This window comes from Stegostoma tigrinum, chromosome 7 (genome assembly GCF_030684315.1).
Source record: "Stegostoma tigrinum isolate sSteTig4 chromosome 7, sSteTig4.hap1, whole genome shotgun sequence".
Taxonomy (NCBI): Eukaryota; Metazoa; Chordata; class Chondrichthyes; order Orectolobiformes; family Stegostomatidae; genus Stegostoma; species Stegostoma tigrinum.
The window spans coordinates 46193410-46217860 of record NC_081360.1 but is presented as its reverse complement, the minus strand read 5'-3'; the positions used below and the strand labels follow the sequence as shown (position 1 = coordinate 46217860).

Below are 24451 nucleotides of genomic sequence, written 5' to 3'. Positions count from 1 at the left end.
ATTTGCACCGCACACGTTGATATAACATCTCCCATACATATCCTGGAAAAAAAATGACTATAGTTTTTAAAATATTGCGTAGAGAACAAAATGAAGAGGGCCTGATTTAAGCTTTAGTTTGTGTCTATGCAATGATTTTTGATGTATCGTCTCAACAAGAAAATATTCCCAGGATTTCCATAAAAAAGCTTGCCACATTTTTCTACTGAACATGCATACTCAACTATTTTATATTAGCATGTACTAAAATCTCCATTGCATTAATACGAATCATGATGCATGTATTTATTTGTCGTTAATCACTGTGGAATTATTTATTTAACCCGATTTGGCGAACTCATCTTTCGGATTTCTGACGCATTTGTTCTCCCATTAGACGGGTCTTCGTAATCGTTTCAGATAGCAAAGCAAAAACGATGTAAAACTAAGTTTAAAACACACACGCAAACACTGAAATTGTATATGTAGACGATTCCAATTTATGGTTCAGAATCTTTTTCTTTAATATGTAAATCATTTTGAATGTTTTCTACCAAAGAAGCACAGCGTGGCGAGAGATTCTCCTCACATCATTTATCCTTTCTTGTAAACTTGTTTAAATTAAGTAATCATTTCGGCAGGAATGATTTGACCGAAGAATAAATTTCCATGTGTAAATACGTACGTAGCAAAATTAATATACATCGTATTTATCAGGTTACCGATTGATGCCAATATTCAATTTATTGAAAAGTGCGGGTTTGCCGGAGAATTTGGTGTGGAACACGATCAGAATCTGCAATGACCATGGAGTCACAACAGGGAAAACTGAAGCTTTTAGTTCTAATTCATGGATAAGTTCAGCGTCATCAAATTATAATCGTACAAATTATGACTTCTTAGTTGGCTTTCTGTTTTCAGCAAATAACTTAAGAGGTGCTGGAAAGGAATACAGTTACTGCACATTTGGGCTCATTTTGAATGAACACATTCTGAATTCATGGCAGTACAAGGAGAATTCTTCTGCGCAGCAGCCAATGACGATATTGCTGGTGTTATTTCCCTGAAGCATTCTAGCGAGTTGAGACAGCCACCCAAGCGTGAGGAACAAAGTTCACTGGTGAACACAAGTTTAACAGATCAAGGACTCTTTTCGCTTAAACTTTAAACACAGTCGCTTAAAGGGGGAAAATAGGATTCTCTTTATTCATGAGCTTTCAACAACTGAAGTTAACCAGCTCGGGAAAGCACGCGTAGAATCTCAGGCTTGCTCTTCCTCCCAATGCTTAAGTTCTTGATCAACTATGAACCTCACACTTCAAACTGTGTGTTTGCCTGAAGAGCCAAGAAGCTTTTCCTCAACAGTGACGCATGCCAGGGCTGAAATGATGGAAATTGTATTCACAGGCATGATTTTCATTTGCCAGTAATTAACCTCGGAGTTTTGGTTAAGTGAACCCATATCTCTGAGGCAAGGGCAACTATTTCCTCCGCGTTCTTAGGAGAAGCGAGGTTTTATAATCTGTATGAATGTTGCTAACATTTTAAATAGCAAGGAATGTTTTGTTCAGCTGCTCCCTAGTATCTCCAATAACAAGAATAATTATAGTTGAGTGATAACCGTTTATACTGAAATTGCAGACATATCTGCTTTATCAAGTAAAAAAGATATCTATTGGCATAAATGTATATCTATTAATGAAACAAAATATCTGTTGAGGCAAATATATATTTGTAAATACAAGTATAAAGGTATGAATATATATTTGCAAGTATATATATATATAATCTGTAAGTATAAATGCATCTGTAGTTACAAATATGCATCTAAAAGCACAAGCCGGAGAGTGACAAACTGAGAGATAGAGGCAGATTGAACAAAATTTACAGAAACATCCAATAAAAATAATCCCTGATCTTAATTCTAACTTTAGCCTTTTTACCCTTTGGCTTCACCAGCGAAACCCCCGCTCAGCCCCACCCCCACCCTGAACACCAACACCTCCTCCCAAAACACCCCCTCATTTTTGACTATATCTTGACCTTGAGACCAGTCTCACCTTGTTGTGCTCTAAAATCTAATTGCTGTGCTGTAACCAGGCCAGCTTCATTTCTCTTCAGTTGAGTGGCGCACGTATTTCATGTTTTCTGTGATGCGGCCCGCCTAATTGTAATGAGAGTGTGCTCAGTATATTAATCCGCATGTTATCTTTTTTTTCCGATCTCAATGCCCTGTACATTTTTTTTTGAAAAAAATATCATTTCCCAGCACGACGTATTGCCCGCGAAAGCGGCAACTGTAAACGGGAGTCAACGATCTTCCCAGCTGGCTTAGAACTGATCTGCGGTTTCAAAGTGAAGCAGCCAAAGCAGTGAGGCAGTTGTGTACCTACAGTATTAGCGAGTATGTTCCACGGGGCATCAGTGCATACTGGACCTGCATTGTCATCATGAGCACTGTGTAGATCGGGTAACCCAATAACATCATAGTAGTGTTTAACATTTATTTTGTTGATATCCACTGTCCATTCTACAGTCTGCACAGATGAGTTCATATTTTGTTAATCCATTCTACTCTAAGTATAAACCAGGAGAAGCTCTGAGTCCCACTTACTACGACTGCCGGTTTCCACAAGACGTGACGAGCAGACACGCTGTCGTCTATGGTCCCAGCAGCGGCGCAAGCTTCCAGCACCCAGCTCAAGTTCAAGATTTTTACCATCATGGGACATCTGCACTTCCTAATGCTGGCTTTCAACAGAATCCTTGTGGAATTACGTGTCATGGTGACCCCTCTAAATTTTACGGATACGATAACTTACAAAGACAGCAAATTTTTACGACACAGCAAGAGGCCGATCTGGTACAATATCCTGACTGTAAATCGTCTAGCAGTAATATTGGCGAAGAACCAGAACACTTAAATCAGAACTCGTCTCCTACTCAAATGTTTCCCTGGATGAGACCTCAAGGTTGGATATATTAGAATTAGCTTCCATCTCACGTTTTACTGCACAGTTATATCGCCAACGTGTTTTAACGCGGTGTGTAATAGTCAGTCTGCTTTTATAGCAACACTTTCTTTGTATGACATTACCGTTCAAAGCAAGCCTTGTTGTTCTTGTTGCTCGTCTGTGGTGATTTGCTTGTGTGCATTTTCCCAATATTTACTGTCTCCTGTGATTCTCGTGTTGTTTAGCAGCGCCCGGCAGACGCAGAGGAAGGCAAACTTACAGCCGATTCCAAACACTGGAGCTGGAAAAGGAATTTCTGTTCAATCCGTATCTGACTCGAAAGCGAAGGATCGAGGTTTCACATGCTCTGGGACTGACAGAGAGACAGGTGAAGATTTGGTTTCAAAACAGGAGAATGAAGTGGAAGAAGGAAAACAACAAGGACAAATTTCCAAGTTCTCGGAACGACGACGAGGAGGAAGAGGTCAAAAAAGAACAGGAAGAGCCCGAGCAAGAGACAACAGAAAAAGAGATCAAGTAACTTTACCCCCTTTGGCCTCTAAGCAAAACGTCATTCAGTTTGTCCAAACTGCACTGTTAAACAGTGTTGAACAGAATGAATCTCCGGAACATTGATGGCTAGGTTAATGTAAACTGTCCACCTGTTTTTTGAAGTTCTTTAGAGCCTTAATTCAACATTATTTCTCATAAATTCGCTGTGCATCATTTTAACCTTTTCAATCACACCTTGACAGATCAGCCATCAAATAGAAATTTGCGGCTTCCCTTATTATAAGTGGCAAGTGGCAAAATCACAGAAGAAATCGCCATTTTGAATAAAGGTTTTATTGCTTCTTAATAAGTCGAAAATATGAGATGGTATCGTGATTGATTTAGTTTGTTGATTTTATTTAGCATTTTGTGATTATACCCAACAACATGAACTGCCTAATAGAATGAATAATTTGGAATGTATTGCGAACACACTTAATGATAGAAAAAATGTGCACTTACGATGTGTCTTAATTACTGTGCGTTTGAAATAATTGATGGTGTATTGCGGCCGGAAATTCTCAACCATTACCTATCTCTGATACGCATATTATAAACACAAGCAAAAAATGACAAGGTATTCCGCAGCAATAGTCACTTTTTAAGATGCTCGAATGTGATTAAATTAATAAATGTTGATTACATTTAATCGTCTACTTGTTTCATTTTCCGACAAGTATTCCGAACGAACAAAAATATTGGAAAGCAAAATCAATCCGGTCATCTCGAAACAATCAATTGAGATTACTGGATCACTATCTTGCCAGTTCTTTTGCGGCCGCTTCTAGGCTGCTCTTTTCCATTGAAATCTGATGTACTTTATTTTTGTTTCAGTATCTCTGTAGCCACAATGTTTAAGCCTGCCATGCAACAACAGGTCCGTTACATGGTCGCAAAAGCCTGAAGATGGCGTAATTCTTTATATATAGTTATAAAAGTTAACGATATCGTCGATGATTAGAATATTAGTTTATCTATGCCCCAAGTTAAAAGTATTTCCAGTGGCCATTGGCTAATGGGATCACATGCCCGGCTCATGTGTGGCTAAGCCGACGCTGTAAAAGTTAGTGTTTGGTGTTACACTGTGGTCTACTGTATGCGTATATCAGCAAATCTCGTAAAACCGACAATAAAAGTTCTCAAACTACAAATCACTCAACAAACTGTAGACTTCTGGCTCCATTTTATTTTTCTCTGGTTTAAAGGCTGCGGAAGAAAGCAACATCTTGGGTTACCGAACAAACTTCCAACTTTCTGCAAAATTTTCCTTTATCGGCGACTACACCACATTTATTTTTTTAGTAGTGTCAGTGGACACATTGCTTATAAACTTCAACCATAAGAACTGACAATTTCGAATCTCCATATTTGCACAGGGAGTACAACAGTATGATCAGTCTGAAACAATTAAGATAAATTCATCAGAACGAACAGGAAACAACGAGGGGGGGAAAGCAAACATTATATTTCAAATGTTACACAAACAATTAAAAAGCCGCTGTTTATTTGCAGAACTAAAAAATAGCGATGTGCGTTTTACCCGCGAGTTCGAGAATTTACTGAGATAGTACAAACAGCTGTGAATTCGAAACAACCTCAGCCATGTAATTGAATGAAATTCTGTGTTACAATGCTCAGAGTCATACGGCCCAATATCCTAACTGGATCAGGTATAATCGGATAAGAAACAACAATTAACCAGTTGAAGGCAGAGAATAAGGCAGTTGGGGACCCGCAGTTTTTGAGCTACATATTGCCAATTTTAAGCATTTTAATGTTACTTGCATTATACTTTATTTTAATACAAATAAATTTGTACACTATCTTAAATATCAAACAAGCTATCTGATCGCTATATATAAATAATTTTACAGAATAAATCGATTCTAAATAAATTAGCAACGGAATTTTTTTATTACATTTTCGTGCGGGGGGTTATAATTGCTCTAAATTACGTTTTTATCATGACTCTCTTACACGTATTACTAGGACTATTTTAAATATATGAATGATTATTGCGCGAAGTTCTATTTCATCAAAAACGTTAGTTTAAACAAATCTGCGTCAAACGGGATATATTTTATATATATATATATATATATATATTAAAATGCTATTCTGCATTTGGTCCCATTTACAAACTGAATGATAAAATCCCCACAACAGTGATCAGGAAGGGACTGCGCAATGATGGTATAACCGGCCTTGTAAAATATTTGGATTAGATTTCAGGAATCTCAAGTTTTCACGAAGCGAATTGTTTACCGAATGACGAGGCTAGTGGGTGGAAATAATACTTTGAAATGGACATAACCTCCTTTGGTTTTGCCAAACAATGGAGATTAACAATTGCCAAAAATGGGTTTAAAAAATTATTCTCCTGAATTGTTGCAAACATTTCCCGTTGGTTGTTGAAGACTGGTCAGTTTGGGTCTCGAACAAAACCGCTGTAGAAACTCTTTCCCCCATCTAGTCTCCAACCCCAGCTCACCCCAGAGAAAAAAATTCAGGATATTAGCAACTTGCCCTGTTGAGAGTTTTATTAATAATTCATGTTATTTTGGTGTAACCTTAATAGTAGTCTTACCATCCTCCCACTCGTCACATTTCTGGTTAGCTGTTCAGGGTTTTCACTGTAAGATCACTTTAAAACACCAGAGCAAAGGTTGGTAAATGTGAGCTTTCTCTGGAGTTAAATCTGCGGGAAATACGGGGCAATGGAGAAAATTAGAAAGCAGATATCCAGCAGACATACTTTCCTCCTAAAAGACGAAGTTCCCATGCATTTAACATGGTGTAACCTTAATTGCTGAACCCGCTCACCGACACTGAAGGGAAAAGATACCGAACCAACTGATTCATATGGTTACGCTTGCATTCACGTCTAATCTGTTAAACGCAGTGCAGAAGTGATTTTAGCCGATTAAGTCAAATTCCATGGAGCACTCGAATATGTTATGCCCTTTTCTCCCGACAGTGGAAACACGAGGAGTTTAATGCCGTGCTATATGTAATTAGATACCTACATATGCTGCTACTTATTTTTCAGTTTCTGACCTGTGTATAATGTATCATACAGCGCTTCGCATAAGTTACAACTTTCCTTGTGATATTAATTGTTATTAAAAGCAAGGACGAAAGTCGCCACAGTTTTGATGCCTGTTTAGCAGGCGCTAGTGGTTCGTTTGCTTTGCTTTCTTCTTTTAATTAGACCTTATTGAATGAAGTGAGAATGTCGGGAGGAAACGAAAAGACGTTTTCTGATACACCACTGGCAGCGGTAGGTATTGTGGGTGTTACCGTCTTATGTTTTGGATTAGCTTTAATTTCAAAAATGCCTATGTCTCTACTTGATGCGTCTAAAGGACATATTAAAGAAGTAGCACTATGGAATGCGCCCCGCATTGGTCGATATTCCTCTTGATGTTGTCGTGGTATTTCCGCTGATATAGTTAGTTAAGGCGTTCGTTACAATACACATTATAGCAAATGGCTGTAGCAAAGAACTCGTTAAAGGGAACATGGCGCTTGCTAGCTATACTTGTGAAATCCGCAAGGAATTGCTGCGAGTTCCTTTTTGTTTGAAGAAAATTTACAACTTTGTAATGGACCTTTTACGACGGAGCCCGTGATCCTATTGGCTGGCATTGGTCATGTGAATCTAGTAACTGCGTTCATGGCCTTTTCATGATTTCCCTTGTGAATATTTCACTGCATTCCGCTGCAAACTCGTCTCAAATCGTCTTTTCTGTCAGTATCTCCCCTTGCCTGCTTTTGTCGTTGGTATTTGACGCCAGCTGCTTGCAAAAAGGAGACTTTCTGCTGCATTCGCAGTTTCCATGTCATTTTCTGTAGAACTATGAGGAAGTCATTGGTCTCATGCTGGGATTCGGCAACCTGATCACTCTTACAGACCTCTGACGTCTGTTTACAGTCTTCCATTTACCCTTCAATTTTCGGTTTATCTTTTTCAAGTTATTTTACTAATCGAAAAAGTAGAAATGGAATACAACATCCAGCAGCTTACTGTTTTGGGGAAGCGCCCTTACCCGGGTAAGTGCTGTGCTGTTTTAAGCTCTGCTGTTGCAGATCATATTGCTGTAAATGGATAGCAGCGAAACGGCGCTTGTTTCATTCGTTGAATTCAGTGGAACTGTTTCGGAGGTTGTGTGCAAATCGGGCTGAACGACCAAACCCCAGCATGGGTTTGAAAAAGGTCCGTTCAAAGCAGATCCAGGTGGTCACTGGAATTCATATGGTGGCTCTGGCGCAGCTTAATTAAATATTTATTTCCCGCAATAGAACGGAGATCTGCGATTCGTGGCTATCTTTGAAATGAAAGCATCGCCACCGGCAGCTGACATGTTTTCAAATGATCCAGAGTGGAGATGCATTAGAATGTGTAACTTGGTGGTGGGATATTTATTAGTGATATTGCAAATTGCGCTATTTTGGTTGCTGTTGTTTTGCGGGAGCTGATGATTGGTTGCTTCAGTTTGTTTCTCTCTGTTCTTTGCATAAGAGGACATGAGTTAGACGCTTCTATGTTAAGGATTAGCGGCAGAGATGAATGACATACATTGCCTTAATCCTAATAATGCCGGGCACTAATCTTGGAAGTAATCAGAATTTTGGAGATGTGTTTAGTGATGTCTGACCACGTGACGGAACTTTGTACAAATGAGTAGTACTCTTCTACTCAGTACCCCGCAGTAGAAATCAGATAGTGCCCTCAATATGCTTGTACCGAACAGGGAATGAGGAAATATTTCTAACTACGTCAATATTTGCAATGTTTAAAATAATAGCAATTCGGCCTGTGGCGATTAATTTCCCGCAACCAGTTGTCCCCAAATTGGATTGTATATTTTATAAAAGCTGTGAGGTCTGCATACGTGAAGTGTTTTTAATTTGGAACAGACAGCTCCAATCCGCGTTAAAATAATTCGCAATGCAGAACGTAATGATCGACAGAAATCATTGAGCTCCTTTCCTTTGTCCTGAAGCTTATCTCAATATGAAACATTTAATTGCAAAATCTTGCTGTAGAAGTATGCACAGAAAGGTGAGAGTGGGAGGAGCTGCTATGAGAGATACTGTCATGAGGAGGTTAGTTGATCAGTGTTGCTTTGCTGTAATTTGCCAAGGCATTGACTTGTACGTATTTTTCCAATTATTAATTTTTTTGACTGAATATCACAATAATTGCATCCATTTGAAATGAATGGTTATGTCCATGTTTGAAAATTGATTTATCTTTCAATCTTCTTTTATTGAAAATAGATTAAACAACTATAATTTGACCATCCATGTTGTGTATTATATTGCGACCTTGATGTGTTCTGAATCTGACATCTATTGGTCAATGAAGATTTTGTTAAACACTGATCTAAGTGTCTGTCTGCTTGTCTATTTACCTATCGTATTGATCAACAGACATATTGGGAAGGTGAAACAGATGCTGTTCAAAATGGCACTAGAATCAAAATGACGTGCAAAGAAAGAGTAATAGCTGTAATTTGATCATTTGCTTTGTAACATTGTGAATGTTTCGATATTAAATGTTGGTTTTTTTTCGTCAAAGCCTACAAACAGCAATGTATGCACTCTTGAATTAAATCAGTTTGGAAAATGTAATGTTATATTCGCTATTGACAAAGCAGTTTCAGGTTTGCCTACATTTACAGGCAACAATTGACCTTAATTTTGTTCATAAAACCTCTTATATAATTTTTAATGCATCGCCCATGTTCATGCCTATGTGTCAGATAATTATTTTACAGACTTTGCAAATCAAGCTTTGCTCGCCCCCATTAAATAAGTAAATGAGACAAAGTTGTTCAAGAATAATTTTTGTTAAAGCTGATTACACAGAATTGTGTGACTATTATACGCTGCACTTTTTTTTACAATATATGAAAAGGCTGAATTGTGATTTCACAGACATTTTCTTAACAATCCGTAATTTAGCATGAATATGTAGAAAAATAAACCTGAGCTGCAGAAATATCATTGTAACTTAAGTAATCAGAAAGCGGTATTTACTATCAGGCCATTTACTATTTTTAGGAGCGAATTATTTAATTTGTGTAGTAATGCGTCACGTAGCCGTGGTTTAGCTAAAACTGCTAAAATACTCAACAAGAACCACTATATCTGTGTGCATCGGTCTCTGCATCTGTGTCTGTGTGTGTATGTGTGCGTGCGTCTCTGTGTATATATCTGCCTGTGTTTGTGTGTGTGTATAATTCACAGTAAATGTCCAATTGTGTATTTAGAGGCTTCACTCGAATAGGATTTGCTCATATTGCATCTTCCGTACAATCGGTGCTCAAATATGATTTCCAAATAACAATTTTAGAAGCAATAATTTCGTGGAAGCATCTTTCATTTAACTTCTGTAACAAAAGTAGTCTGATTCCCGACAACCATTTCGCGTTAAATCATTTATTGCACTGCTTTTATATTGGTATCACATTGTGAAAGTGGGTCAATTTTAACGCAAACATTCCACACAGATTCTAGGCTTAAAGGAAACGGTCCGTTGCAATCTCAAAGACAACTCAGTCCTCGTAGTGTTGGCAAACAAACAAATTTGCAGAACCCGATCTTCTCCTGAGTTTGCCATAAGGGAGACGCGCTGGAAAATGACAATCCACAAAAATGAATTGGTATATGATGCACGTAAGGATTTCTTCATTTCACAGCCAGAACGTAATCCACAATTGTGCCTGCTGAAAGGGAAAGTGTTCGACTGTCAGCGATTCTATTTCACAAGTTTCAAGTGTACAAATGTGAGTTGAAGAAAAAGTAAAATCGCTATGGCCAGCAGTAGAAACCATGCTGCTCAATAATGTATACTGTTAAGAACGGCCCGATTTGTTAGTACAGGACAAAGACAATATTTCTTCCACCGAGTGTCACACGGCTGCCGCAGCCTTAGATTTACGAGGGTTCGACAGAACCAGTTAAACTGTGCCGCAACTGTGTTCTTCAAGCAGAATTACAAGAAGGGAACACAAATCAAACGTCTCAAGGATAAATAAAACCATCCCTATAGTCTGGCATTTTACCTAAAATGCGCTTGTTAAAATATTGCATTTTTACTTCTTAAGCTTAACCCATCGCAAGCTATAAATTGTATTTTATGATTGATCTGGAATCAATGCACTTTTACTCAAGGCCTAGCCAGTCCTGCCCTGAAACCGAAGCCCAGAATACTAACTTCTGAATAATTCCAGAACAATTTCTGAAGAAATGTCTAGGCCCGAAAAGTCAGCCTTCCTGCTCCTCTGATGCTACTTGGCCTGCTGTGTTCATCCAGCTCTGCACCTTATTAGCCCAGAATAATACCTGGGGGTCTATGTTGGTTTATGCTGTCGAGGCGACCCTGGCATGGCTTACACGGGCTGTGTTTACACGTATCATATTTTCCTCGAAATGTGCTTCGACTTCAATTAATTGGTAATACTTTAACCCTTCAATTCTTAAAAGCTTGAGTGATGGGTAGCAGGAAAGTACGTACAAATGACTCAATTCTCCAACGCTACAAGACGTCACGATAAATAACGTCAAATATTTCTGCGAGAGAAAGGAAATCAAATCCTGTGTGGGGTTTGTATGAGAAACTAATGCGCCTGGGGTGGGGTGATCAAAACAAAAACCGGAGAACCTATTTTGTTGCCAACCGACACACTAATCTATAGGAACAACCTTTTCGTTCCAAAGGAAAACACACAGATGTACTCCACCTTTTTGAAAGATTACTGCTATTCTGAGCGGACTTTTGTAAGAAGTCTTTCAGGCCCGCACTAGCGCGCTTGATGCTTGATACCACTGTCTTTCATCATCTGTGCATTTCCAAATCGCAATCTGAAATTTATAAACTAGATATTCCTCAAACCGAAAAAACGAATTCAAATGTTGCATTCATTTCTCTCTTCGTTTTCTTGCCGTTCAGGCGGGCTCAGATTGTTTGGATTTGTACTGCAGAGAAGGACAACAGGTCAAAATTGGAGTCTCCACTGCATGTTTTGGAAATCTGTACATCCCTTTTGTTTTAATTCCCTCAGCACGTACACAGGAATATGCATCAGACATCATAAATACCTCCACCTGTCCTGAGTAAAACATAAGTTGTACAAGCGACAACTGTAGTAATATTCACGAGGAATTCCGCAGCGAAAGTAGAGATAAACACTTTGGCACAGCCGCTTAGCTTCTCAGTCTATCCAGGCTGGTTTCGGAGTCGAATAACCAGTCACAACGTAAAACACAACTTTGGATTTGCGTTTTTGAAACCAATTCCCAATCACAACAGACAACATATAATTGTACGGAAATCGGAATATCTGGGGCAAGTTGCGGTGTTGAATGGGGAAACTGATGGGAAACTTTATGAAATGATTTTAATGCGTAGTGTTTGTATATATAGAAGTAATGTGCAAATAGCTCTGCGCAGTGTTCTACGAAAAAAACATTTTAATCTTTATTAAGTGTCGAGAACCTGACTGTGGGTGTAAGTGACGGGAGGCTGCCTGTGAATCCTACATTGAGATAAGCTGTCTTTCAGGAGAACAAACTTTCCCGATGTTGTTTCCCACAAGGAAGAGAAGTTAAACATCCTAAATCTTTAAGTAAAAATCAGAGTCGAATATCTGCAGAAGGTTTACTTGTTACTTATTTAGATTCATGTAGTCTGCCGCAATCAAATCGTTCATTTTCAACCAATATCGAAGTAAAGGATCGAATGCGTAATTAATACGAAAGAAACGTTTAAAATTGAATTGAATTTGGAAGGGTTAATGATGTTACAAAATATTTTGTATTATTGGGTTGTAATGCTGAATAACAAACTGATCAGATCAATTTTTGCAGTTCCCTAATATTGTACCTATCGTCAGCAGAAGCCAGTTCCACAAACTACTTTACACACGTATTATACACAAACCTATGCATTTACAAAATTATTAAGCAGTATGTTTTTATTCGCATACTCACTTTGTGTCTGTGCTCCTGTACATATCGTTGGCTGAAACAAATCAAATGTTGTTAACAGAAAACAGTTTTCATACTCAGTGTTTAACAGGGTTTTAACTGTGAACCCTGCTACAAATGAACCTACTTGGAAAATAGGTAGCAAAGTGTAAACGTCAAAGCCTCTTCCGGGGATTTTGTTTTGTTGATACGAGCCTGGCTTTCTTCATATCTGCCAGCAGGGAGCGCTATAGGATCATGCTGGTGAGGTCATAGCAAGTATTGTCACTGCATGAATTACCCCAGGGTCAGGCGCAAGAATTTACGACTGGTCAAATAAAGCACGTGATCTAAACTTGTGCCCCATATTTGGTTGCATACGTAGAAAGCAGAGAAATGACATGTGCCTTTTATTTCCATATTTCATTATATATCGCGCGGTCTAGTGCCGAATAAACGTCTAAGAACCACAAATCAAAACCCGTTAAAGGCAGATGAGTTCCTACTTTTTAAACTCCTTCTCAGGTCGCTACCAAAATGGCCACGATTATCAGTTGCCGAGTTATGGAAACACTGCTTCTGTCGGCGAGCATTTCAGGGAGTCGACAATGCTCTCCGCCAGGTATGGCTATGATTACACCGGGATAGACCTCAGCATGACTCGCTCGAACTCCAATCTGTGCGGTAACAGTGAAAGGTCTACCAACTACCTGCAAACAGTTAGTAGCACCTTCCACAGCTCATCTGGGGTGAAAATTAAATCTCCTGAACCTGCCTTCCGTTCGGGATCTTTAATAAGTTCATCAGATAGTGGTATTAAGACGGGTGCTACTATCACAGAATCCAATCACTCATACCAGGACACATCGCCGGTAAACGAAAAGGGGACGAACTGCCCCAAACCGGAAAGTGGGCAAGTAGACAAGGATCCCGCTCTGCAAATGCAGATATACCCATGGATGAAAAAGATGCACCTTAACCAAGGTACGCCATTCGACCTTTTAACATGCCTTTTATTCATGATCGAATTATTTTTTTCAGATTCAGTAATTAAATAATTCAGCAAGCATGAGCTAAATATATAACGATTACTTGTAAGAGGATGACAGTTCCAATCATATGGGAACATTATGACTGTTGCTCCGAATTAGGACAACAATTAACCAGAAGTTGCACCATGCTTGCAGATTACCGATTGAAAATGAAAATATTTAATATTATTTTCACATAATATCGGAACAATTAAGACTCTATAATTTACTGCACATAGGCATTAATCTATTTGTCGGAAATTTTATAATTTCATAAATTTAACTGTGTATATTAATGCACCTTTCAACTTTTTCTTAAGAAGGCTTAAGCGGGCTGGAAGGGAAACGAACAAGGACAGCATATACTCGCTACCAGACCCTGGAGCTGGAGAAAGAATTCCATTATAACAGATACCTTACACGACGCCGGCGGATAGAAATCGCTCACGCCCTGTGCCTGACTGAAAGACAAATTAAAATCTGGTTCCAAAACCGAAGAATGAAATGGAAAAAGGACAATAAATTGAAAAGTATAAATGTCAGCCCCCCAGGAGCGGGTTTTCAGCCATAACATGTTTTATCCTGTTTCTAACTATATAATATTACTGTCCAGATGATCTTTTAAGTTGCAATAGGAAAGGTTGTTTGGCCACATTATGTGCTCCTCTATGAGATGGGTTTATTAATACGTTGTTCTCATGTGGGTACAACGCCTTGCTATCAATTCATAAAGAAAAGAATACAATTTATCAGTTGTCACCAACAGATGTTGAATCGTGTTTTTATACATTAGTGGTAATAGCCATGCCTACATTTAGATTATAAGAGAGAATAAAAGAGGTCATTCGACGGAATGTAGCCAAGCAAACCATTTGTCTCATGCGAACAGAATGAAGTTGTGCTGTATATCTAGTTTCTGAACAATCGAATCCTATGCCTAAACAGAGCTTCACTAAAACTTTAAATTAATAATATTTTATAAACTTAGATGAATATTGTTCCCTTCATCTCTTTTTACATCAAACTTTCTTTTGTTTGGTCTTGCCTTGGAATGTTTATGGCACGAGTGTTGCTGTGGTCCCAGGCATGTATGTCTTGTATATTCTGTACAGATATAATGTTTGAATGATTGACTTTGTCCTATATACATGAAATGTGATTTTTTTTGTCTACGACATTGAAATAAAGTCAGTTTTATCAATAAACATTTCAGCTGGTGTATGAATTCCAATGATGTATAAAGAGACGAACAATTGGTTACTTGTGAATAGGCCAAAAACCATTTCACGTTCTCACTTTACATCTATTCGGTTGACACCCACGTTCACCTCATACTGGACCCAATGTTTCAGAACTCATAAAGGTTCCTTGGGCTGAACCGTCTTTCAATGTTTTTTTGAGTTGGAAAAAAATATTATTGTTGGCAAGAACTGTTGGTCGAGTTCATACTATTCCAATAACTTTATTTAGAAGAATATGAATCATACTTCAGAAAGTCAGCAGCTAGACTACAGACCCGTCAAATTTCTAAAGGCAATTTCACGCTGGTATTGAATGGAAGAATAACACAAGTTTGTTTTTACTAATGGATGTTGACATAAATATTTGGGAGTATTGATGCAGCAATTGATAAGACGTAATGGCATAAATTATCTTACTTACAAGAAAGGTTTCATGGCAGAATCCATTGCATGGAATTATTTTCCAGGTTAACCTTTTTTGAGAATACTTGTGCACCAAAAAGTAGAAGGAAATAATAGGCCATTGAAGCAACAGAAATAGGAAAAGAAAGTAAGTGGAAGCAGCAGCTGTTAATTTTCCCCCCTCAGTATAGGTTCAAAGCTTTCGATCATATTTATTTGTAGGATATTTACACTTACCAAATCGACTAGATCCCCGTGACTGCATGAGAACTACTGTCCAGATTGCGTATTAAAGTTAAGACATCTTATTCTCCAAGGCAGACTTCGTTTGGGCACTCATGTTTTAGCTTTATATTGCTGGGAGAGCATTACGATGAACATGACTGTCTTTAGTGAATAAAAGTTTTAAAGTTTAAGGGTTATTTATAGGGACGCCACAGAGCAGGGTCCTGACTGGCTATGGATGGACACGTGATGTCATTAAACTTTGTTTTATGGTTTGGGAGTTGACAAGCCAAAATATAATTCACATCATATATTAGGTTAAGAGCAGACAAGTGCAGATGGTTAGTGTTTTTTGAGAGGGTCTGTGGAAAGTGACACCAAGAAGCAAGCTGTCCTGTTCCACCGTTATGACTTAGCAGTCTTCTCGTGTCCTGGTACTTTCGCACTGGAAAAGCCGCAAGTAAGTTATTTCTAATCGCTAAAAGAGCTGGTGAACGCGTGACACCTGATGTCATTCGGAGCTCTTGGGCGCATGTACGATTTCTTGGCCAGCCAAAAAACCGAAATCACAATGCAACGTGAGTTTAATTCAACAGCTAGCTGTTACATGATACGTGTTCAGTTAGAGAAATAATATTATAACATTATGAATAAAGTATACTTTATATATGTTCCTAAATATCTAATTATAATTTCAAATGCATAATCATAAACAATGTGTGTTATGATTCTGTTTAACTACTAAATGAAAAATGCAGAAATAAACTACGGATTTTATCGAATCCTTTAAGCAAATGTACGTAGAATTCTTTATTTAATAAAAGAACCTTGTGCTGCTGATCACATATAGTTGATAGATAATTTTCTTAGACCAGCTTTGGGAGCTCGCATTGTTCCTGCATAAATGTACGAGATTAATTGAAAAAAAATCTGCTTGGGAAATGTAAACTGATTTCAGAAATAATTCTGCAAGTTTAAAGAAGAGTAAAATATCTCCTGCCCATTCTTTGCCGATTTTCCTCTGTATTAATTTGCGGAGGTTGTATGACATTTTCAACGATTTGCCCAGTTCTTCATGCCACAGTTTCGTCCAGAATCTCGAGGATTTTCTAGTTGATCTAATTCTGAACAATTTGGACTAGAAATATGCTGCTCAAAGTATTTTAATGATATCTGTTGCAAAACAACAATTCATTATGAAAAACGCTGAATAAGAACACACTGCAGTTAGCGACACCTGGTTTGATATTCTCACTGAGTGAAGCAAGACGCAGTGAACTAACACTATTAATTGGTTTTGTTATATGTCGATAGTAGCTATGGCTAAATGTTACTTGAAAGTCTGAATGACATTGCAAGTTTTAAAGTCGGCTAGGTGGGTGGCGGGCAACGAATTAATAAACAGTGGAAGATGGGATCTGAAATCACCATTTTCATTCTAATAAAAATGAATAAATATCAAAAATGACAGGGGCAGGTTCTGTCCAAACAGCTGAGTCGAAGTATGTTTAAGTTGAAAAATGAAATTCTGGGCACTACAGCCATAAATAATTCGGATCTGATTTTTAATGGCACTTTTGTCCTTTTATCCTAGTTGAATTGATTATTACATAACTTAAAACAAAATAAAAATGAAACTGAAGAAATTCTTCGAAGTTAGAGAAGTAGGCATAGCGACACGAGTGAAAGCAATTTCTGCGTTAAATGTTCGAAAAACGGCAACTGACGAGAATACCGAACAGAACACGGAGAAAAGGGACATGCCAAGATAAAGGAGAAAATATTTGAGAATGGATTACTGTCCACACAGGACTTTTAATTAATGTCGCTTATCATTACAGATCGATATTTTAAGCTTAAGGATGTAATGTAGATTTTCAACGGGTGGCCATGTTAACTCATGAATGGTTTACATGTGCATTTCCAGATACAAATAACAGCTAAGGCAACGTATAGTCAATGTTGAAATTACAGTTTACCTAGAATATATGACAGTACATGTAATGTTAAATGCTTAAACAACTTCAAAAAACCGGCAATGTCAAGTTAATTAGTAGGCCAAAAACAAATGATCGATTGTTACTTGAAATTCTATATGCAAAAATACAAATCTGCTTTTATAACGTTATTTTATGGATCAAAGTGGAAATCTTTACCTTTGAAAAAAACGTAATGAAGACGGAGAATCTGAACAGGTGAAGTTTACAGTATTTCAGTTTCTTCATGAGTAGTTTGGATAAGGAAGTCCAACTGTTTATATGTTGTATTGAACTCCATCTTTGATGTGTGGTTCACTTAAAGTTAACTGTTGATTCTAATTTTTAAAATTATTTTATTACAGATGTGGCAGAATGGAGGAGATTCTTTCGTAAGTAACTGTGTGTTTTCTCTTAAATCGTGACGAATGATTGGACGCGGTTAATTGTTTCGAATTTGGTTTGGATGGAAAACGAGATGGTCACATTGTGTGTCTAAATGGGAGCATTAGCCTGGATTCTAAAATGATTCTCGAAACAATTGTGTGTAACTTACGTTCTTTACAATTCTTTGTTTAATTTGCACAACAAAGTAGAATAAATGATGTTACATTCATTTTCCCTGAAAGGAACAAGATTCTTAGAGCTACAGAGCAAATGTAGATAAAATTTAATCGTGTTTAAATCTTACTGTGTTAGTGTCGAACCAAAGCCAGATTTAGTTGGCTTTTATTTTGCACTGGTGCTGTTCAACACAGCGCCTCCCAGTGCAAGGCTGTATCTCCAAAAGGTCATTTGGAGGAAAATTATTGTTCCGGTTTTAATAACATCTGTAAAATCGTTTCGTCGAGTGACGTGGCAGTAATTAAAGCCGATATTTAAAGTGTACTCTTTTAGAGCCAACAGGGGTGTGTAGATAACTGCAAATTCCAAACTTCTCCAGGTTTAATACCACAGCCACTGTAACACGTAGGCCAACAGCAAGCCTTATGGCTGCCAGTTCACTAAATAAAATGTTCATTTAACTAACCAGGGCATTCCTTTTCATGGATTATATCTGCTAGGCTTACCTTTCGATGATTTCATATTGCTTTTTGTAAGGGTTGACCAGGTCGTTGGTAAAATAATTACTCATTAAAAGCTTGTATTACTCATGGTAACATTTGTTACTTTTTAAATGAAAGTAGGTTTCAGTACTTACTCGTTGTTTTGTTAACAATGAATGATATAGCTAATGAAAATGGCTTATTAGTAGATTCACAAATATAATGTGACGCTAATATTTCGAAACTGCACATTTAAGGAAAATGTGACAATATGAAAGTAGTCAAAACCGAGAACGCCCCCGCCCAAATCAAATTAGACAGGTTCAAGACCTATTCTTTCAAAGGGACAGTAAAGCATCTTGAGTAAGTTACAATTTACCTATCAAAAGCCAGTAATAGGAACGTTTATATCCTGTTTTTTTTTCCACATCTGAGAATGTCAATGTTTCTTTTCACCGTAGGTCTACGATTGCTTTTTCACCTTAGCTAATTGTAATCACTGCTAGGATATTAAGTTCAGACATTTATAGATTCCAGTCCATCTTTACACATAATATTCGATACTATTTTCCCTCCAAGTAACGGCCTAAATAAGTCACGAGATAAACGTCAAACAAGGACTCACTTTAAATAGGTCCGCATAATGTTTAACCGGTATTCGCAAAGCAATGGGCCAGCGCAGTGGATCCTTCGTTTCAGCACGAAGTTTTACAATGCGAATCTTTAGGCGTTGATATGTAATCAACAGTAATTGCTACTGAAAAGCAAAACAGTCTTGCTTTTGCTGCATGGACCTCTGGAAGAAAATGACTTTCTGGGTCACTAGAAAGGTGAACTTTTTAAAAATTCAATTTTGTTTTTTTTATTGTTGTACTTATACGTAGGAAGGCCTTCAGCAGACTCATGACAATAACAGCTTTCATTGAACCACTGAATCTATGAATAAATATAGGGTTCACTTCCCAAACACTTACTTTGCATTGACATTCTCTAGGTCAAAATCTGGAAGATCAAAAGTCGCAGCACTTGTGTGGGCAGTTAAAAAAAGAGGTGAATTTTAATCGGGTTTGTTCATCAATAACTCTTTGGCATTGACCTGTCTGAACGAGTCGAGCAGTAAGGTGAAATACAGGTCACAGCGTCTAACAAATATTAAAATGCGTAGTACCAATCAGCTTCACAATGTGCGATAATTTGAACTGTAAGGAGAATTGGTTTTCGAATTATCGGCTGTTGCAACGATATCTGGGATTTTCTTTGCAAAAAGGCTTTTAAAAGCAGTATTCACTGCTGGTGTATTCGTTGGCGTCACTGGTTGTGGAAAACAGTTTAGCTCTTTTCTTTCCTAACGCATTGGGGTAAACGAAAAACAATCACAGGTAAATGAGATAAAACTTTTAGAGAGGTTATTTTTTCTTGCAAAGATAAAATAATCTAAGCAGCAACTTATTTAAGGCTGAAGTATAGATTTGAACGTTTGTAGATGAGTATTTTGGTTGCTCTACAATAAAACGTAAATAAACCGAGACCTTTGTTGTGCTCGACAAAACAGCAGATAAATCGGGAACTGGACATACACATTTACTGTCAGAAAGTACAGTTCCAACGTTACTTTGTTAATCACCGCATCTCAAACATTTAAGTGTAATGTTTGTACTGTTGAATACACTTACTCTTTTTTCGTTGGCGCACGTTTGTAATTATTCTCAATCTGTTTCGCGTGTGCCTTTCTTTGAAAAAAACTAGAATATATGAAGAGAATTACTGTAAACTTAGCTGAACAGTTAGTTCGGCAAGATTCACACACTTAGAAAAGGTCAGCGTGTGACACTCGCTAAAGTGAAAATAATAATGCAACTTTCCGATGTGTTTGTAAATGATTTCAGTCTGACCCCGTGCCCTTCAGCCTTTAACACACAACGCGGTGGCACTGCAGGGACATTGGAGAGAGCAAAGTAAGGAACCTACAATGCACTCGAGTTTCGAAGCCACCTTAAACATGAGAGGCAAAAGGAATCCTGATTAGTTGGCAGATTAAAATGTATACAGTTTTTCTTGCATATGGCGATCCAACTGACTTGTGTTAATTAGATGTGGAAGCATATTGTCTGCAGTATTATTTGATCCAGCTCTCAGGAAATAGTAGAGATTAGAATAGAACAAACAATCGTTATTTTCCTGGGCTGCTACCACTTTATGAAAGAAGCAATAAATTGAAAACACTTCGAAATAAACCAATATTTGCGCTCCCATGTATAACTTGTATTTGATTAGATTTAGAAATTATTTAGGCCGGGCGATGTTTGTTATAACATCCTGCGGTTTGTTAGTGGTGAGTTCAAATTATTAGCATCTGGAGCAATTATTGATTCACGCTGGGGCACTTAGTAATGTTAGCTGGAGCGGATCGGTACAAACTGTTTCCTATAAAATCTCTCTGAAATACCCAGGGTTCATAAAGACAGTAACAAACAATAACTTCTGCCTTGTAGACTGTACACACAAGCCCGCTCTGCACGCTGATTCATGTTGCTGCCACTGCCGAACACAGAAATGTTTGCTACCACCTATTAAATATAAAACAATGGCTTCTGTTATTTTTCAATGGATAAACAGTTTAAAAGTTTAACAAGCACTTTGTCTGAATTTTGCTTGCTCAGTTAGTGATAGTAGGCCACCTTTAATTATTTGGAGATGCTTGCAAGTGCAGTCTTTTAAAGCACTTTCCCTTATTGTAATTAGTCACCGAATTTGTTTGTAACCCGTCGTCTATATATACCCTGTAGAACCGAATTTGTGTGATGTTTCGGTCACAGATTCGTTTCTAGGGGAGTCTATGGTCGATGCCAACACTACGAAAATCAGCAATTTGCTCTTCGTGAGTTTTACTGCTTCGACTGATTTATTTCTAAGTAATACAGCGTAATTTGATTAAGAATGACCTTTTTTTGTTTTGAATCCAGTTTTCAGTATTGAGTGAGGTTTCAGATCTTCCGCTCAGCTTTGACTGGTTTATTTTGGCCTCCCTTCGCAATCGAACTGCGATGTCTAACGTGTTGATTTACTGATCATTAGTCAGAATGTAGTCGTTTCTAAACTTCCGGATTTACTCTCAGGAAATCTAAGATTACAGAAATTTAACTATTTCTTTCTCATTGCTGCCTGTTTCCATGACGATGGCGATAAATTATCTACAAAGATTGGCCTGAGGTTTCGTATTGCGTTTGACTAGCTTACGATGCTTTTGAATTAAATCGGATCAAAATACATTTTAAGCCAAAAGTTAAAATTCGAATTGTACATCTTACAAATACAATAGTTAGTTACTGCGTTAATTTAGAAAGATCATAGATGTGCATGGATGCGGGAGGAGAAAAACAAATTGCGAAGAAATTGGAGCAAAAACGCTTGAGGCCATCGGATATAAAACTTATATTCTCCTTTGTAGATTTTTAAACTTTCAGAGAAAGTATCTTTGATCTTACAACGTCCTTAAGCAACATGTGCAAAGTTTTTTTTGTGTTGCAGGATGCTTTGTTCTAAATTTATCGAAGTAGACTATGTTTGTCTTTGAATAACTTTGTCCAGAAGACCTTCCTGCATCGGTAATAGCTGTGATTATTTTCTTCAGCTCTGTTATTCTTTTTGTTGTCTAACGGGATGCTTCCTTTGTCACCCTGCGTACACTGGATTGCCGGCCGTTTCTCCAAGTTCCCTCGCTATTGTCACGTTGCTATCCGGAGAAAACAACAACCAAAGATACAAAGACACAGAATGCATTCGCTAGCTTTGATTTATTTGAAAAAAAAGCAAGGAATGGTGAAAATTCTCTTTTGACAAAAGAGCAAATTACCTGAGCAATATTCGAGCGCTCAGTGAGTGGTCATTATTCTCTCCAAATGGAAACCACTATTGCATGCATTCCCCGGAATCTATTTCAAATACTTAGTGACTGCTGGAAAAAAAAATCAAAGACGTTGCAGTTTATAATTTATTTTTATATCAAGGTTTTCTGGACGAAGTTTGTAAAAAATTGTCATTAGCTGTTTCCTTATCCGGGAATCGGGCCCGACCTCGCCATTGGCTCGTACAGTCACATGGGTGACTAACTTTATTCAGTTGACAGCAAGTAGGAGGGCTTTATGGAACGGGAAAAAAGACAACTCGAGAAAAATTAGTATTTTCCACCTTCAGAAATTAATGACCATGAGTTCGTATTTGATGAACACTAAATATGTGGATCCCAAATTTCCTCCTTGCGAGGAATATTCGCAAAATAACTACATACCTGACCACTGCCCAGAGTATTACAGTCAGTCGCAGGATTCTGATTTTCAGCACCAAGGAATCTATCCACGGTCAAACTACAGCGGCCAGTCGTACAGCTGCAGCAACGCTCGGGGCTCTCCAGTGCAGCAGAGGGGTCATGTGCAGGCACAGCCCGCTCCTCAGAGCCACCTCACAGGGCAGGAGGAGCCAGTTGCACCGCTCCAAGTATCCATAGGCCGGCCCTGCAGCCAGCAGCAACATAATCCAAAGAACCAAAACGGTGCAGCTACCAAACAGCCAGCAGTGGTTTATCCTTGGATGAAGAAAATCCATGTTAACACGGGTAAGGACCACTTTCTTTTGGTTTTCGCTCCCCTGCTGCAACGCCACCCCTGACAAATATTTGCGACCCATTGATATAGGTCTACCGTAAATAACTCCTTCAAAAGAGGATTTATGAGCGGTTTTTAAAAAGACCGGCAATTACACCCATCATAAATTTTTATTGCTGAGGAAATAGGCCGCTGGCCATGTGGCTGACTCCATGTGAAAACTCGAGCCTGTGATTAACAGGGATATGTTAGATCTTCAATTTCGAAAGAACTTTAAAGTGATCCTTAATAACATTTTCAACTTCTTGCCAGAGGTGCTGTTCCAGTGCACTGTGGGTGCAGACATTGTATTTAGGTCTGTGTAGTGAAAGCACTTGAAAAACTTTAGGTCCAGTTTTGAATGGTTTTGAATTGTTTTGTTTTTCAGTGAACCCTAATTTTACAGGAGGAGAGCCAAAACGTTCACGAACTGCCTACACAAGGCAGCAGGTTTTAGAACTCGAAAAGGAATTCCATTTTAACAGGTATCTGACAAGACGACGTCGTATTGAAATAGCCCACACTTTGTGTCTTTCCGAACGCCAGATCAAAATTTGGTTTCAAAACAGAAGAATGAAGTGGAAAAAAGATCACAAACTGCCTAACACAAAGACCAGGTCCTCTGGTTCTTCTGCTTCCAATCAACAGTTACAAACTGTTTCCAAGGACCAACAAACAGACCTCACAAGTTTATAGAAGGACATCTTATAAGTGGCTCCTTAAGTGTATATAATGAGACATTTCCAGGCAGAAATTGCATGTACCGATAACATGGCTTGTAGGTGCTTTCCTGCTGGTTTTTAATGGCATTGAAGGGACTTTGTCTTGTGCCTCACTTTTGGTCTGAAATGTAGCAAATGAAACAAAAAGGGAAAAGTCACCCTGGCTGCAGCTGAAATCATTGCGACTCAAGTCAGTGGCTATTCTTATTATACAACACAACTTAGTAACCGTAACAAGTGCGAGGCACTAAGTCGTGAAGACATGGTGAGGTGTACACATCAGGAAGGTACATGTGTAGTCTGCTAGCATGAAAATCAAAGGCTGCGACGCTTGTTCATCGTCTTTTTTTTTACCTTAAAACGAAGACCCAGCGATTTGTTGTGGCAATTTGTGATTTCCACAACTATTTTTGCTTGTAATGTGTATTTTTGCGATTCCATCTCTTTGTGTATATTGTGTTGATATTCGAGATTTATAGTGATCAAAAATTAGACAGTGTTTTGTGGTTTCTTTATTTAAAATGAGAAAATGGTATTTGTAATTGTGCTGCTGGATGGATTATTGTTACAAGCCTACAATGCAAGATTGCTACATTTTTATGTTCAAGAACGATACCAAAATTAGTACGTGCTACTAAAATTCAAAATAAATTTAGTAGTAATAAGCTGAATATCGTGAGTAGTTTTCATTTTTAGTATCGGGACAT

At 38.0% G+C, this 24451-nt stretch overlaps 4 protein-coding genes across 16 annotated transcripts in view; all 4 read left to right on the top strand.

Moving 5' to 3' along the window:
* The first annotated feature begins 1128 nt into the window (after positions 1–1128).
* Positions 1129–4134, top strand: LOC125454497 (homeobox protein Hox-D8). Of its 2 annotated transcripts, none has more exons than XM_048535349.2 (2): positions 1129–2951; positions 3182–4134. In XM_048535349.2, the coding sequence occupies exons 1-2, from the start codon at positions 2525–2527 to the stop codon at positions 3472–3474; spliced, it is 720 nt and encodes a 239-aa protein (XP_048391306.1). In that variant the 5' UTR covers positions 1129–2524; the 3' UTR covers positions 3475–4134. The 2 variants fall into 2 exon arrangements, with proteins under 2 accessions (XP_048391306.1, XP_048391305.1); XM_048535348.2 differs by having other exon boundaries at positions 1528–2951; positions 3179–4134.
* Positions 4135–7432: 3298 nt separating this feature from the next.
* Positions 7433–24451, top strand: part of hoxd3a (homeobox D3a) — a 37619-nt gene continuing 20600 nt past the window's right edge. For 2 of the 5 annotated variants that reach the window (XM_048533753.2, XM_048533755.2), the window contains exons 1-2: positions 15736–15820; positions 17702–17728. The gene's annotated coding sequence lies outside the window, so the exon portion shown is untranslated. Of the gene's footprint in view, positions 7539–15735; positions 15821–15909; positions 15939–17701; positions 17729–24451 lie in introns of those variants that run through there. The other 3 variants (XM_048533754.2, XM_059647198.1, XM_059647199.1) reach the window with 3 other exon arrangements.
* Positions 8804–15047, top strand: LOC125453803 (homeobox protein Hox-D5). 2 transcript variants are annotated; one of them, XM_048533765.2, is made up of 2 exons: positions 8804–13445; positions 13816–15047. In XM_048533765.2, exons 1-2 carry the CDS (start codon positions 12956–12958, stop codon positions 14061–14063), a joined length of 738 nt encoding a protein of 245 aa, XP_048389722.1. In that variant the 5' UTR covers positions 8804–12955; the 3' UTR covers positions 14064–15047. The 2 variants fall into 2 exon arrangements, with proteins under 2 accessions (XP_048389722.1, XP_048389721.1); XM_048533764.2 differs by having other exon boundaries at positions 8808–13445; positions 13813–15044.
* On the top strand, positions 15738–24415 carry hoxd4a (homeobox D4a). 7 transcript variants are annotated; one of them, XM_048533771.2, is made up of 4 exons: positions 15738–15820; positions 17702–17728; positions 22094–22994; positions 23411–24415. In XM_048533771.2, the coding sequence occupies exons 3-4, from the start codon at positions 22583–22585 to the stop codon at positions 23716–23718; spliced, it is 720 nt and encodes a 239-aa protein (XP_048389728.1). In that variant the 5' UTR covers positions 15738–15820; positions 17702–17728; positions 22094–22582; the 3' UTR covers positions 23719–24415. The 7 variants fall into 7 exon arrangements, with proteins under 7 accessions (XP_048389728.1, XP_048389723.1, XP_048389729.1 ...); XM_048533766.2 differs by having other exon boundaries at positions 15747–15820; positions 22014–22994; XM_048533772.2 differs by lacking the exon at positions 15738–15820 and adding an exon at positions 15899–15938.